The 17,504-nt window shown below is 37.7% G+C and overlaps 1 protein-coding gene and 1 long non-coding RNA gene across 3 annotated transcripts in view; one reads left to right on the top strand and one right to left on the bottom strand.

Moving 5' to 3' along the window:
- Positions 1–17,504, bottom strand: part of LGR4 (leucine rich repeat containing G protein-coupled receptor 4) — a 122,249-nt gene that overhangs the window by 51,409 nt on the left and 53,336 nt on the right. For both annotated transcript variants that reach the window (XM_063289554.1, XM_063289555.1), the window contains exons 2-4: positions 16,365–16,436; positions 5,180–5,251; positions 1,385–1,456 (exon numbers count right to left, since the gene is read on the bottom strand). In XM_063289554.1, coding sequence (XP_063145624.1) covers positions 1,385–1,456; positions 5,180–5,251; positions 16,365–16,436 — 216 coding nt within the window. The remainder of the gene's footprint in view (positions 1–1,384; positions 1,457–5,179; positions 5,252–16,364; positions 16,437–17,504) is intronic.
- LOC134487636 (uncharacterized) overlaps positions 1–17,504 on the top strand; it is a 129,918-nt gene that overhangs the window by 90,959 nt on the left and 21,455 nt on the right. The window lies entirely within an intron of this gene.

The raw sequence follows: 17,504 nt of genomic DNA, 5'->3' as shown, positions 1-17,504 counted from the left end.
ATCAAGGAAAAATCCCCCTAAAGCACCCTTCCCATGTAGAGGGGAAAGGTGCCAGACATGCAGCTCAGTCACATTTAGTTTGGAAAATTCTGGAATGTGATCATAGCTTAAGTATTTTTTAGTCAATATAAGTATTTTTAGTGAAAAAGAGCCTTGGTAATAAAGAGATTTTCCAGTATTTTACATATTAAGTGTTACCTACTTTGAGACTACATACCTCAATGATCTTCAAAGCATTTTTCCTTGGAACAAAACCTTCCTCAAAATGTTAAATTCTGTTAATACCATAATATAGACACAAGAAACTATTTTATGGTCTTTTTAAGTTAATCTCCTGTGCTCTGTATTTGACAACCTCTGAAACATTTCTGAGATCATGTCCCGAAGGCATACTGCCAAATGAAGATCTTCTGACCATTACTCATACAAACTGCAAGGCAGATTTCTGTATTACATTATATATTAAGATTATCCTTGATAGATGTTCTATAGCTTCAGGTAATATAGAAAAAGCTAGCCCAGTCAGGGTGCTCTCAATCACCCTACTTATATTTTAGTTTTGTCTCTCTACCCTCACACCAGGCTGTTGAGCACAATTTCAATCATTCACTAGGGTGCCTGTGGTGCATAATATTGTCAATACAGCACAAATTTAAAATTTGAGAATGGGAGACAACTATGACGTTAACTCTCAAACTTAACCCTAATCTTTTGCAAATACAATACCTCTCAGTGGTTCTTAAAAACAAATGTAAGTGTTAATATAAGTTATATTAAACATAATTCTATGCTGCCATAATAAAAAAAAAGATTTGGTGGCTTAGATAGAACAAATACAGATTAAAACATCCATGGTAAGAATAAAACTGCTGCAAAAATAATATAAAAATAAAAATTCATACAATATAAACTACAAATAAGAAAAATGAAAATGGTAACATTCATGTAAGAGAAAGCCTTCTGAAACTGGTCCTCAAGAACTACTAACAAAGAGAGAGACAGACTGATCATACACACACACACACACATATATATTTGATAAATTACTTGAGGTGTTTCTATTTATTTTATACACCATTAAATCACCTATAATTACTTGAATATGACAGGGTATATATCCTGTAGCAAAATGAATCAATTAATTAATTAAAAAAAGAACCTATAATAAACTCTCTGGAGCTTCCAAAGCTGAGCTGCATATATTGTTAGGCTTTTTTATTTTATTTATTTGAACTTTTGTTAGGAAAGTCTTGCATTTGCAAAAGTTAATACTGCTGTATGAACAATCATGTATAAAATGTTAATATTTTCCAAAATGCAAAATAATTCATGAAATTATAAAATAGGAAACCAAACTAATGTGCACTCGGGCAACAATACTTACAAGGACTGTAATCCACTGAGTCCCCTGATGGCCTCATTAGGAATAGTTTTCAGCTGATTGTTCTGCAAAGTGCTAGAAAGAAAGAAAGAAAGAAAGAAAGAGAGCGAGCTGTAAATTAATGTCCACAGAGTTAGCACAATTTGTTCCTGCTATACCTTTTATATATGCCTCCTCCCACATTTTGGAATTCTGAATTAAATGTCTCAGAGTAATATAACTTGAAGTCTGTATCTCTTAAGAAAAACTTTACTACCCTTGTTATAGCTGTTTTTCTCTTATTCTAATGAAAAACAAAACAAAGAACACTTTAAGGCAATCCTTTATGGACTAGTTCCTTTTCCTTTATCCCAAAACATTTTATCTAGTACATAATCAGAGGTTCTTAGGCACTAATGGGACATTTGTCCACTTCTGGCCTAATCTGTAGATACATCTTGCCACAAATGCCTGCAAGAAAACATTTTGTAAATCGAAGCGAATATTTGTAGCTCAGGGTTGAACTTTGGAGTCTTTGGTGCTCTCTGAGCCTTGTTTTTTTATTTACTCATTCATTCATTCATTCTTCATTCATTCATTCATTCATTCAATTTGTCCCCGCCCATCTCCCTTCGGGGGACTCTGGGAGGTTTACAGTAATCAGTTAAAACAATCATACAATGAATAAAATACACAATATAAAATTACAGTAATAAATCATATAAATAAGAGTAAAAAATAAAAAAGTCCAACTGGCAAAAGAACCTAAAACAGTCCAAGTGTGGGAGGAGTGGTCTATAGCAGCCATCCCCATGTAGATCTATTCCCCTCTCCACCCCAAGTGAGGCAGCAGAACCAGGTCTTCAGACTCCTCCGAAAGGCTAGGAGCGACGGGGCCAATCTCATCTCCGGTGTCATGAGCACTGACAGTGAGCAGGAGGGGGCCCCTATCCAGGGGGAAAAACGCATGCATAGTAGCGAGAATTTGAGCTGTGAGACACAGAACAGACCCGCCTTGACTTTTGGGGTTTATCTGTATGGGTTTTCTCACGCTTCTTCAGTTTGTTAGGATTTCTGTCTAATGTAGCAGTAATAACACACTAGAGACCTATTCCTCATCTCAGCGTGGTTCCTGCTTGTTAGGACATCTGGGGCAGCATGTTCCATAGGGCGGGTGCCACTGCAGAGAAGGCCCGCTTCCTGGACCCTGCGAAACGAAGTTGTCTTAGAGACGGGGTCTGCAGCATGCCCTCTCTGCACAATCGGGTGGGACAGGCTGATGTAATGGGGAAGAGGCAGTCCCTCAGGTAACCTGGCCCCATGCCATTCAGGGCTTTAAAGGTGATAACCAACACCTTGAATTGGACCCGGAAGCAAACTGGTACCCAATGCAGCTCACGGAGCAGCAGTGTTACATGTGCCCTTCTGGGGGCACCAGAAACAGCTCATGCGGCTGTATTCTGGACCAGCTGAAGCTTCCGGATACTTTTCAACGGTAGCCCCATGTAGATTGCATTGCAATAGTCTATATGAGAGATAACAAGGGTGTGAGTGACTATTCAAAGGGCCTTCCGATCCAGGACAGGGTGTAACTGGTGCACAGCACGTAGCTGTACAAAGGCTCTCCTGGCCACGGCTGCCACCTGCTCTTTGAGCAGGAGCCATGAGTCCAGGAGGACCCCCAGATTACACACTGGGTCTGTCTGGGGCAGTGCAACCCCATCCAGAACCAGAGATGATAATGTCACAGATATGGAAGAACCATTAACCCACAGCCGCTCGGTCTTACCAGGGTTCAGTTGAAGCCTGTTGTTCCCCATCCAGACCCCTACAGCCCCGAGACACTACGAGAAGGCAGTCACAACATCACTTACCTCACGCGGGATGGAGATGTACAATTGAGTATCATCAGCATATTGATGATACCTCACCCCGTGGTGATGGATGATCTCACCCAGCGGTTTCATGTAGATGTTGAAAAGGAGGGGAGAGAGTACTGAACCCTGTGGTACCCCACAAAGAAGGGGCCGAGGGTCGGACCTCTTGCTCCCTATTACCACCGACTGGGACTGGCCCTGGAGGAAGGAGGTGAACCAGAGCAAGACGCCACCCACCCCCAACTTCCTGAGTCACCCCAAAAGGATACCATGGTCGATGGTATCGAAAGCCGCTGAGAGGTCAAGGAGAGCGAGGATGGATGCACTGCCTCCATCCCGCTCCTGCCAGAGATCATCCATAAGTGTGACCAATGCCGTTTCTGTCCCATAACCGGGCCTGAAACCTGACTGAAAGGGGTCTAGATAATCCGTTTCCTCCAGGACCCTCTGGAGCTGCAAAGCCACCACTTTCTCAGCCACCTTTCCCAAAAAGGGAAGGTGGGAGACTGGACAAAAATTGTCCAGAACAGTAGGGTCCAGCAATGGCTTCTTGAGGAGGGGGTGCACCAATGCCTCTTTAAAGGTAGCCGGAAACACCCCCTCTCCCAAGGATGTATGAATCTTCAAGATGTTGCCTAGTCTAGCAATGAAACGTCTGCAAGAAAACAACAAGGCTCAGAGAGCACCAAGGACTCCACATTTTGTAAATGGAAAGCACCTATAGGACATAGTTGATTTTCATCTCTGCATCAGATGTATGGGTGTAGCATGGCAGAAGAAATAACTCTTACAGGTAGTCCTTGACTTACAATCACAGTCGGGACTGGAACGTCTGTCGCTAAGCAATACAGTCATTAGGTGAAACATCATGTGATCGCATTGCTTAGTGATGGCAGTTCCAGTAGTCCCAGTTGCGATTGTTAGACCAGGATAGCGCCATTGTTAGGTGAGTACCTCATACTTTTTCTGCCCTGCCGTGTTCACCTTTGCTTCAACTCCCCCCACCCGCCTATCTCTCCCTTCATCTCTGACTTTTTGGCCACCCTGCACAGTGGCATTCCTCGGCAGTCTTGTTGGGACTGAATTAGAGGCCCGGGGCCTTCAGCAGTCGCAGGGTATGTGGAGCGCAGAGTTGCGGAGTGGGGGGCTTTGCACTGTGGCACAGGTGACCGGCCATGGCATGGGGCTTGAAGTGGCACTCCTCAGCAGCGGTGCTGGCTGAGCTGGGACTGAATTAGAGGTCTGGAGGTGGTAGCAGCCAGCTGAGACTGTTGAAGGCCCCAGGCCTCTAATTCAGCCCCAGTGCTGCCGCCACCAAGGAATGCCGCTGTGCAGGGCACCCAAAAGGAAAGAGATGGGGGAAGATAGGAGGGTGGGGGAAGTTGAAGCACCCCTGTGGTTGTGTGGGCCAGTTGCCAAGCGCCCAAATTTTGATCATGTGACCGCAGAGGCGATGCAATGGCCGTAACTTCAGATGCCAGTTGTAAGTCCCTTTGTTCAGCACCATTGTAATTTCAAGTGGTCACTGAATAAATGGTCATTAACTCAAGGACTACCTGTAATAGCTCACTCCAAGCTATTATTGTATCTAAATATCTTGTTACCGGGGAGGCAGGCGTTATTGTCCATTTATTGCAGACAATAAATAAAAAGGTAAAGATAGCAGAGATGTTCCATGCAGTTTTAATTCACGCTGAACCACGGTGTTCTGTGCATCAACCCTTAAAGAAAAAAGAAGTACAAATACATATTTTCTTTCAGCAATTGAAAAGTTAATGTTCCATCTGAATTATGAGAAAAATAAGTTTTTTCTCATTATTGGCTCTATACTGTACTGGAACCTAGAGCAAAAACATATCGTTCAGCTCATTCTATCAGCGAACATGCTGACAGGACAAGAAAGAAGAATTACACTATGAAGAGCTGAAATTTGATTACTTACAGAACTTTGAGTTCCTTCAACCCAGACAAGGCTTTTGGATGAATAAAAGCAAGGTCATTGCCAGCCAGCCGTCTGGAAAAGATTGCAATAATAATAGATAAATCATCTGATAGATAAATCAGTGCACCGAAACTTTTAAGTAATTGACATGTTTTGAATTAAGCTACACAGCATTTATGCCTCATGTTTATTAGCACTCACGCAAATCATATTATTTTTAAGAACTCAAAATGGACAGGATTTTTACAATCAACATTTGCATGTTCAGATTTCAACCACAAGTGTAAGGCCACAATCACCATCTTTTGTGCTGTAACGTTCTACCACTAGATATGGTAGCCTACAGCTTACAACATTGGGAAATCATTCTTGAAGAGGGTGGGGAAGAAACTAAATCTTTTCAGCCAACAGAATAAAGCTGTAAATCTAAAATGAACAAATCTAATCTACTATAAAAGTGAAATATTTAGCTCTTAAAAGATTCATAGCAGATGGGTCATTCTACTTCATGTGTCAAATACTCTAATCAAAAGGAAAAGTTATCATCCTACAATTTAATCACATTCTTTCATATCCTTTTTCTTTATATTTGAATTTAACTACTTTCCACGGGAGTGGCACTCTTCCTATATATTAGAAGGTTCTGTCTTTTAGTTTAGGAAATCTTAAAAGTTGTGAAAATGTATTATTTATCCAGATACTGGACTACTGACATATTCAGGAATGCATGTACAAAACAGGCCAGTGATTTCAGACAATACACAGAGTATTGAATGTATGAACCACTATGAGTGTTAGGTACACATAATCCTCCTCATCTATTGCTTACATCAGGAGTGAAAATAGACACACCTTTTTTAAACTAATCACAGAACCATGATCTTCAAATATAAGGTAGCTGTGGCTTTTTAAAACAGGGTTTTAAACAAGCAAAGATTTGAAATCATGGCTTGAATGGTATACACTGATACTGAAAACAATTATCTATGGATATAGTAGACTCCCTTTTGCGAGATGTATTTCAGGCAGAGGCTAGCACATTTGCTGGAGATGCTTCAGTTAGCATTTAATAGGCATTCTTGCATGGACAAATTATTGGACTTACTGTTCAAGTGGCCCTTTTCAATATTATAATGCTATGCTCTTGATTATGAAATAAGAAGCTATGATGGCCTATTCAATCTGAAGTTAGCATATGATTAATGAGGGTAGTGTAAAGAATTCAAAAGGGGTTCTTTTCAAAGTGTGTTACCATGAGTGTATCTCTCCTCCTCAAAGCGGCTGTGTTCAGTAGAAGGCCTGAACAGCTGCTTCAAAAGCTTCCACACACACATATGTACAAAGCCTCTTTGTCTCCAAATATTTTGAAACCCGTCTTGTTGCTGAATGGTTGAATTTCTATCAATTGCTAATGCTAATAGCACTATACATTTTATTTAAGCAAAACTTTTTTTTTAAGTGCTGAACATCTGGTAAACTCTACCAATTTGAATAAAATGTTATTTTCAAACATATTAGTCGTTTTGCTTGCTTTCATGCCTCAGCTGAGACCTAGTGGTGCCTGTACAGATTACACACTAACCACCAGTTGCAGAGCTCCATGACTATGTGATCGCCATTTGCAACCTTCCCTGCTGGCTTGCCCAGAAAGTCAATGGGGAAGCCAGCAGGGAAGATCGCAAGTCACTGAGTTAAGTCTCTCCCCCCGCGCACCCTCCCCCAGCCCTTCTGTGCTCACACCATGCTGGCTACTCACACACCCCTGCACACCTCTGTCTGGAAAAGGAGAGGACGGGAGATCACCTACATGTGCTCTGGACAGTGGCTCCTTGTGAGGATCCTGCAGGACAGCAGCTTTCCATGGGTTTGAGCACCAGGAGACAATGGGATTAGCCATCTTGCTTGCAACTGCAGCAGAAACTTTTAAAGGACGCTAAGTTCACAAACCTCACTTTCTAATCACTTTTGGAAATTGCTCATTAACTACTTCTAAGCTTTTAGAGAACTTTGGATCAACAAGTCTGAAAACGCCAGGTGAGTCTGCCTTCACTCCTGAATGAAAGAAAATTTTAATCATAAGCTTAAGAATTTAAAGAATCTGAAATAAACAGCAAAATGCTAAATAAGATTTTGATCTTAGAAAGTTATAAATGGACTAAGGGTCCAGATAAAATTGGAACATTGAAACTTTTACAGTAAGATTTTGGAATTAATTATAAAGAACAAATAGCTTTTTCTGGGAAATAGATTCTGTTTTGGTTTTAACAAGAGATAACAAAGATAAGCAATTTCATGATTTCAAAAACTGGACACTAGAGGGGACTAAAGTTTTTAGGTAGAGGAAAGATTTACAAACCTGCAAAATGTTACAAAATATTCTAACAATTAAAATACTGAAGGAGACTTTTGAAGAATGGAATCAGAAAACAGTAGCCACAATACCAACAATGATGTCTGTTTCTATGGACAGACTATGTCCAAAAGATGTTACTGAAGAAATGACAGATGTAGAACAAATTTTATCTGGCAAGATAGAGATGGTATCGAAAGTGGATTAACAACTGACAGGCCAAGATAATAACTTAGAAAAAGATGTTTCATGGGATCTACAAAAGAAACTGGTTGAGGTTTTAAAATTTAAAAGGGAAATACAAATGACAAACCAAGAGAATGATCTGGATAATTTTTTCCTTCTGGATTTACAAAAGAGGCCTGTTAAAGCCATGAAGAACTCTGTGGTGGGACAAAGAAGAAATGAACAGAAACCAAATCCTACGACAATTTGAATGAAATAAAGATTAAGACTGTTCGAAGTAAAAGGAAGGAATATAAAGTTGGTTTTAGGCAAGTATCTCTCTAAAACAACCAAGGTTAAAACAAGATATGTTGTTACTTCTGACAAAACTTTATGGACTTTCTGCTGACACCAGGACTAAAAAGATAACATTTTATGGATTTGTTTATAGATAAAAGATGGGATATGGGATGAAGAAATAAATGTTTGCAAGCTTAGAGGAGGTGGAGAATCACTAAAGTTGTTTATACGTTGTGATGAAGGTTGGAAGTCACTTCTTTATATATTTCTTTTCTCTTTATTTATTTATTCATTTGTCATATTTTTATTACCACCCATCTCCCCCACTCTTTCTTGATTATATTATTACTTTTTTCTTATTTCTTGCACTTTTTAATCCTTTCTATTCTCTTTTTATGGTTAAGTTTAGTTTGTATTAGATTTTACTATTTTAATCAAAAAATTTTTAAAAAAAAAATATATATCTGTGTGTGTGTTTTAAAAAAAACATTAGTGTACACATGGATGAGGCCAATGGCCTTTCTAGTCTAGTATTCTTTTTTTGTATTGGTTTTGAGATGCTCAGAAATATGGTATGAGATTTCTAAGGAAATTGCATTCAATGTCTGCTATGATGCTAAGGATCACAGCCATTATAAATATTTTTTTTATTTTATTTTTATCCCACCTTTATTATTTTTATAAATAACTCAAGGAGGCGAACATACCTAATACTCCTTCCTCCTCCTATTTTCCCCACAACAACAACCCTGTGAGGTGGGTTGGGCTGACAGAAAGGGACTGGCCTAAAGTCACCCAGCCGGCTTTCATGCCTAAGGCGGGACTAGAACTCTCAGTCTCCTGGTTTCTTGACCTTAAATAGCTTTCTTAATGACTAATTTATGTAGTACTGTCTAAGGCTAAATCCCTTTTAAAGCCATCTAAGTTAGTAATCACCGCTACATTCTGTAGCAGTGAATTTTATATATTTTAACCCTGTGTTATGCATAGATGTACATCCTTTTGCCTGCTGGGAATCTCTTGATATTTGGTTTAACAGGATGTCTGGATTCTAGAATTACAAGGGAAGAAATGTAACTCTTGTTTCTTCTACAAGGCAGACGTTTATAACTATCTATCACCCACCCACACTTTTCCCTCAAAGGCAGGTGTAGGCCAATGTATGCATTAGATAAGTAATATGGAATAGTTTAAGCAATTTAAGCTAGCTCCACAGATGGCTAGCATAAGGTGCATGAGTCCTGTATCTGCTATAACCCTTAATTTATCTGAAAAGAACACTGCAGTCCATCTTATGGATTTTTATTTGGGAAAGAAATCACATTCAAATGTATAGTATTTCAATCTTAAATTTTCTGATTAATTAAAATTCAAGGAAATAAGAAACTTCTGGCTTTCTATACAAACTATTATTAGAATTTTTGCAACATATTTAGCGCTAAAAGCATATAAATACTTTTTTCCCCTATAAAAATCAATTAGCATGCATTGCAAAACTTATTTTAATAACTGGCATATAAACTATTATAAACACTATAGTAACAATCACATTATGAACCATAAAAATAATCTACGTTAAAAAAAATCTCTTTGTTTAATCTCTTTTTGTAATTCTGGATTCCTAAGAACTAGAACTATGATAGCACAACCTTTACTTTAAATGTTGTATATAATACAAATAATGAAATTTCAAGTGTCCATATTAATATATCCGTAGGAGCAACTATATAGTTAAAGCAACTATGACATTTTGTTTTCCCATTTTTAACTTGGTGCTTTTCAGACAGACTTTTGCGAAAAACAGTGAACCAATTCTACATTTGAGAGAACTTTCCAAAGCAAGAAGTGATGTAACATCAGAATGTAAGATTAGATGATAGGACTCCTTAGCCTAGCAATCTATGCCACAAACCGCTCAACTAGGTACATATATGAATCTCCCAAGTAAGGCATGACATTACTGGTCACTTCCTTGTAAAAATAGCCACTCCATCTTTTAGTTGCGTAAGCAAAGCTTCCAGCAATATAAGAATTATATAAGAAATGTAAAATTATAGACTTCCTTCGAATGTATTAGATGACCTGCTATAGGAAATCAGTTATTTTAAGATATGGTTAGCAGTTACTTTTTTTATTGTAACGTAAGTATATATATGAGTCTATATTATAGAACACTTTAAACTGAAATAAAGTTAACATATTTTCCTGTCCAATGCTTGCTGATTCTCTTTATCTCTCTCAGAATAATTCCATCTTGCTTTGATTAACTTTCAGCTGTTTTGCTTTTATGTATTTCAATGCTACTTTCAAGCAAATTTCATAGTTAGCCTAGAAGTAGCAGACAGAAAATAAGAGGTAAAGCTATATGATGCTTTTTCTCAAATCTGGAGAGAGTTCTCCCCCCTCCCACCCCCCCCCCAGGTTTAATGTTAAATAGTATGGGGGACAAAATGAAATCTTATGATACTCTACAGTCCAAAGGCACAGGGCAGAACAGAAACATCATTCATTATGATTACTAAGGAAAATACAAGTACGCTATATAAATATGAATGATCTATTTTTGACTTCAGACAAGGGGTCCCTGCTAATTTACATCCTCTCTTTTGCTCAACCCTCCCCCACCTCCCCAAGTTCCTTTCTCTGTTCCAGTTAGCGTGATGGCTCCTTTCTATAACATGAATGTAATGACCTTTCTCTATAGTTATATATAAGCATCTGGGAGTTGTGCAGCTGTGCAGCTCTACAAATAACTTGCTTAAAATTTAAGGAAAGGTTGCAACACATTTTATTCGGCTGATATTTAAGTGAGTTCACTGTAAATTTTTCCACAAAGAATCTATTTCATGCAAAACTAGAATGATCAGCTGATCTCTTAAAAAAAAGAGGGGGGAGTATAGGTGTTAAAATTGAAATTTATTTAAGTTGTTTACAGGCTACTTTGTAGCAAGTGAGCTCCCAATGGATATCTCGAAGCACATAATTCATTCTAGTGATTCCCCCAAATTAAAAGGCCAATTACGGGAATCTTCTATCTCCTAGCTAATGAATTAAAAGCAATTTAATCAGCAATGTGTAGCTTCTTAAAAGTGCATCACTGTGAATAGGTTAACAGACACCCAAGATAATGCAGAAACTTTATTTTAAAAGTAAGTTTACAGAAATGGGGGTTGCCATATTTTATAGTGCATTAAAATGTAGTGTATATATTTATTCTTCTAATATATTCCATATCCTAGTTAATAAGAAATAGAAGATACACTATCCTAATGGACTGTGTCAGTGATATTAATTCAATGAGAGAGACATCTTTAATGTAGGTATGTTCTAGTGTGACATGCAAACCATACTTATTGAGGACAGCATATCTTCTTTATAGAAACATTCCCCCAAACAACCTATTCTTTATCAATTCAAGTTGTATCATGGCATTGTGCAAGTTCGTTATTTGTATATCCACTTGCTGTAAAAAATGCCTTGGCAATTTGTTTTGAGGACAGAAAGATTCCCAAGGATTTGTCACTAACTGCAGAATCTAAAAACAAGGTTTAATCGCCCTCTGATGAGGGAGTAGTGAGCCTTTCAACATTGGTGTCAGCCCTTTGAGTTGGCCAGGTCAAGAAACAGACACCACAGGAATTCTAGGAATGCTACTTTATTGTTGTAAAGTATAATAAAAGACTCTTGAGAGCCTGTACAAGTTTCTCTCTATCCCATCCTATACTAAAGAAAATCAAGGGAGGGTTATTTTGATTTTCTTTCTCATGCTTCCTTCAATATCTCAGCTGTGTAATCTCTTGGCAAACTCCCTCCTTAACAGTTCTTTCATACCCAGGCCACGTTTAAATTCCTTTAGATAAGCATATATACATGGAAGACTGCCCAAGTGCTGGCCATTCCAATGCAGCAGGATTTGGCCAATGAGTAGATAGTGCCATTAGTAAATAGAATCAAGTGTAAAGTATATCCCAGATCAGAATTTCCACAGTTAACTGTTGGACCCAGAATCAGAAACATGGCCAGAAAATTACTGCATGTGATTCTATTCAAGAGTGTCTGGATAAGGTATCTAATTAAAATATTAATATAAGTATATAATTAAAATATTTTATTTAAATATGTATATATTATTATGTACATGTTACCTAGTTGGGTAATGAAATGTCTGCAAGCAAACAACCAAGTTCAGAGAAAACCAAGGACTCCAGAAACTAGAAAGACCCTGAGTTCTAGTCCCCTTTTAGACACAAAAGCTGGCTCTCTCTATCAGCCCAACCAACTTAAAGGGCTGTTTTTGTGGGCAAAATAAGAGGAAGAATTACGTATGCCATTTTGAATTGGACAAAATAAAGGCAGGATGGATGGATGGATGGAGAGATAGACAGATATAGGCATAGTTAACTAAATTGATGTTGTCCGTCCATCAATGCCATGGGTTTATTGATAAAGGCTGATGGAAGAGGCTCTGGGCTATCAACCCTGGTGCTTTCAGTAGCAGAACTAGATTCAAATGCATTTCTCTGCAGGAATGCAACATCTCACAGAATAATGTCACTCATATTGGAAGATAGATTAAAGCAGAATTTTATGACTGCTTGATCAAAAATAATTACAATATACTTTTATTTGTCTCTGATCAGCACAAGGCAAACACGTAGAGATGGTGGAATTAGCAACTATACCACAAAAAAATTCAAGAACCCATAAGGACAGTGACTATAGTGTTAAAAGATAGTAAGAAAGCAGCAAAATTGCTGTAAAACCAAAAACTGAATCATTATAGGGTTAGATAAAATTTAATTAAAATTCAAGAGATGATAAAGTGAGATATTATATGGTGCTACCTATAAACGTAAAAGAAAACATAAATTAAAAATTAAGCTGTGGCAACAAACCCAAGTAACTGGAGATTAGTGACAGCAGTACAATTACAGAAGCATTTCTAGAATTTATATTTGCTTAGCCTATCTAGATGTTGGTTTTTGAAAAGGCAGAGGTTTTGAGAAGTATAATACAGTACTCTATGCAAAGAATCTGAAAGAGGTGCTTCCAAAGTAGACATAAAGCACTGCCTAGAAAGCATTAGAGCAGATTTTGGAATGCTCACTTGGCTGCTTCAAAGACTCTCCCCAGACGTCTGCACATGCATACGTGTGCACAGGCAACACTTCCTCCAAACTGCCAGCAAAGCTGTCCATGCTCACAAATGCACAGACAGTATGGGATAGGCTTTGGAGCTTCCAAAGGATGCAGTTACTTTTAAGACTTCAAGGAGGGACTTTTCATGGCAAAATACCTCTTGTAAATGCTCTGCATAGCTATAAAGCATTAGATTAGATCCAGCTTCGTATCATGAATTTTCATGTTTCATCCCCCAAAAGGCTTTTATAGATAAACAGGGCTTTTTTTCCCTCCCACAGCAAAACATCCTTAGGTACATACCCACTTCTTTGGAAAATAATCCTTTCATTTGCATACTCCTATGGATGTTTTTTTGTCCTTTCTTTTTAGCGTTACTAAAAGTGGTGCCATCTTTAACTTGAATAATCGCTACAGCTACAAAAATCTGTACACTTTTAAATTACAAAGAACTCCAAATTCTGGGATTTAACTCCTTTAATGCTAATGCATTTGGGCTAATAAGAATAATAGCTTTAACTGCTTTAATTTTTGTTAATTCTGTGGAATACATTCAGAAATTTGTACAGAACTGTACATATTTTGCAAGGAAAGCAAGAAAATTGCTGTCAAACTCTCCCAAGATTTCTAGTCCCCATCTAATACTCAGGGTAGCAACATACTCATTACCGCTGATGCACAATTTGTGAAAGATTCTTGGCAGGTGCACATGTACATAACTGCCCAGAAGACGCCTTGTAATAGCTGCATCAAACTTCCAAGAATGATTTCCACAGCCCTAATGCTCATGTTAACATTATATAGAATACACATATCATTAAAGGAAATGACAAAGTCCTTGATGGTCTTCTTTTCTTTACAAACTTTTACTAATGTCTTTTTACAAATTACTTCCAGATAACACAAAGGAAGAAATAATTTCCATTATACTCATCAGTATGATAACATTTCTAGGTACATGCTACACATTATTTAATACTAATATTATTATGTAAGTCATAGACACATACTTCTCTTGATTTTAACCTGTGTATAAACTATGACTTTCTCATTTAGGACTATCCTTGTAATAATTAATGGTCAACGTGAAGTAAACAACTTCCTCATATTGGAGGGAGAAAACAAGCCAATGTAACAAACATGACATGAGGAAATCTAGTATAAATATTAGTCAACTTACATACCTGAACATTAGATAAAAGAAATTTCTAAACCAGTATAAAAAGAGAGAGAATGTGAACCAAAAGCAAATATTACAGATGGTACAAGAGTTCTGAATATCTGTCTTACAGTGCCGACAATGGCCCCAGATGACTATGCTGCTCTCACCCATAAAGTTCTCGACTTTAACAAACATAAAGTTCCCAAGCACTAATGGTTTTATTATAAGCAGTAGAGGATGTTTCAGGTTTGTCAGTTAATCCTGCTCTGTGAATTACAGTGTTGCATCAAAAGTCAGCAAAATATTTTCTAGAAATAAAAAACTATTTGTATGGCTTTCCTTGAGGCTTTTGTCTTTGGGTGGAGCCTTTTTGTATTAGAGACTGTTTGGACAGGAATGGCAGGTAAGGCTTTTTTCAGTTTCTATGCTTCTGGGAATTTTAGACTCTCTTAATTTCCGTGGTTTAAACGTTGCCCATTAGAAAAAAACAGCTGCTGTCACAGAAGGACACATCAGTCAGAAAACCTTCAAGAATGTTATTGCTTTTCTCCAAGAAAAAGAAATCTGGAAATTTACAGCTCCGCTCACAGACATCCAAGCCCAGTGCCATGTCGTGAGTAAACTATAGAATGACATTATCTGCACAGCTATATGGCTATTATGCATGTTACTATTTTACTAAAGGATATGGTAACGGTAAAGGTTCCTGTTTAGTCGTGTCCAACATTAGGAGGCGGTGCTCATCTCCGTTTCATGGCCAAAGAGCCAGCGTTGTCCGAAGACACTTCCGCAGTCATGTGGCCAGCATGACAGTCACGGAATGCTGTTAGCTTCCTGCCGAAGCGGTACCTATTTATCTACTCGAATTTGCATGCTTTCGAATTGCTAGGTTGGCAAGAGCTGGGGCGAGTGCGGGAGCTCATTCCGTCATGCAGCATTCGGGTTTCGAACCGCCAAACTTGCAACCTTCCAGTCAACAAGCCTGGCATCTTAACCACTGAGCCACCACACCCCCTTCAAAGGAAATGGTAGGTAATGATATATACATTCTCCATGGCTCTTTAAATTGGACAAGATTAACACTGAAAGAAATACATGTTAAATTCTTTCTTTGGTAGCAAACCATATTATAAAGTTGCACCAGAAATTTAAAATTATTACAATTTACAATAAATTGTGGGCTACAGTTCTAGTATGAAGTGGCCTGGCTAATCTTAACAGTTTTCTGTTAAGTTTCCCTAAAGAATGAGACGAAATTTCATCGCTGTCCATCTAGTGACATCAGTGGCATTCTGTAATCCTCAGAGGCAAAATGTGGCTCTCAGATACAGGGAGGTTCCCATCCCATCCCATTCAATAAGTAGCAATAATTTCTTAGTGGTTAGAATGGGAGGCTTTTGTAAAACAAAGAGTTAGTACTCTTTTTCCCTGTTCATGCTAATAGGCTGCAAAATTATTAACAAGTGTGCAAGATAAGCAAAATGGTTAGTAAATGTTTAATGAACTGAGATCATGCATTGGATAAGGTACAAAGGTACCACATCTCCTTAGATGAACTATGTATGCCATAACATCTTCTGGGAATCTCTGCTTAACTACTTTTAGGAATTCTGAAGTATGCGTCTGATATAGTGGCGAGGACTGGAGAGAGGAGAGGGTTTTTGTTGTTGTTTGTTTTTTGGGTTTTTAGCTGTCAAATTAGATAGAAGCAAAATATTTTCCCCTATCATTTGGTGTTCCAGGCACATGGTAAGCACAAGGAGTTGTCACATATTTTATGTAAGTTATGCAATCAATATAGCACAGCTCTATTTAAAACTGTGGTAATTACACACTCCCATATTACCTTTGGGCAGCACTGTAATTAGACTATGTCATCACTGGAATCACAATTAAAATAATTACTATAAAAAGGTCTCATATAAATGGTAAACTGACTCTGAAGAAATACGTTGTTTTCTCTCTCATTAGCACAATACCTTCTTTGTTTGCTATTTAGTTTTAAACGCATTCATCAGCCAATCTCATTTACTCTCCATACCACAAAATATGTTAGATTTAATACTCACAGTTCTTCAAGATAAGGGAAATTCTTGAAGGCATTCTCTGGTAATCTTGTTATATTGTTCATACTGATGTCCCTAAATGTGGAGAACAAAACAAAAAATAGAATTCTGTGATAAAAAATATTTTGATGAAATAAAATAAAATAGCTTAGAGAAGATTATAACCTGGCATAATAATGAAAATATTAAATGGCAAAAAATTCACCCCAAAACCAAATAAAGCAAAAACACACACAAAAAACTGTGTACTTTGACAGTTCAAGGGTCTCATGAGTGTCAGTTCCATGAACCAACCATACACAAGATGAAGACAGCACTGGGACTGGAGAACCCCCATGATCTGAAGAACATACACATATATACTCTCCTTCTTGGGCTAAGTGAACAACTGAATAGTAACTGAAGGTATGTGTAGGTGGCTGGGGGGAGGAATAGAACAAAGACCCGGTGAGCAGAATGAAAAATTTGTCTGGTTAGAATACTAAAGACAGGTTTTGCAACAATCCATTTAGATTTTTGTTTTGTAAGAACCTTAACAATCCATTTAGATTTCTTTAGAGCCCATTTTGTGGCTTACTTTAGATATTTACTGTACAGCCCAATAAGTTTGAGGTCAGCATTTGTATCTCTTATATAGCTTGTCTATGGGTATCATCACACAAAATTGTAAGAAATTTAGCAGGCATCAGATGTGACAAGAACTTAAAATGTATGTTAAATTATCTTTATTCAGGTAAAGCTTCCGATTTAGGCACTTAGTTTTATGGGCTTCCCCAACCCAGAGCTATAACTGCACTGTATTCTTTGGATTGTAATTATTATGACACACATGAACTCTGCATTTTATTTAAGCTATTTTTGTATTACTACTGGAAGATTTAAAAAAAGATGAGCAACCAGCATTCAAACCTTCAGAACAGTCTCCTCCTTTAAAAGAAAGAAAAAGCAGAAGTATAGAAATGAATGCATTCAAACCTGATAAATTAAACCCCTCAAGCTGACAGGATAAGAACATGTCTCAGCTCTACCACGGTCATACTTTTCTGCAAAATGTATATTTTTTTTAAAAAAACCTCCTCAAGGTAATAGCAGATTTCAATATCAGTCCACAAATGCAGACAAGTACTTACATGACAAGTATGC

This window comes from Candoia aspera, chromosome 1, assembly GCF_035149785.1.
Source record: "Candoia aspera isolate rCanAsp1 chromosome 1, rCanAsp1.hap2, whole genome shotgun sequence".
Classification (NCBI taxonomy): domain Eukaryota; kingdom Metazoa; phylum Chordata; class Lepidosauria; order Squamata; family Boidae; genus Candoia; species Candoia aspera.
Note: the sequence above shows the minus strand (reverse complement) of the source record. Positions and strands in the feature narration are given on the sequence as shown.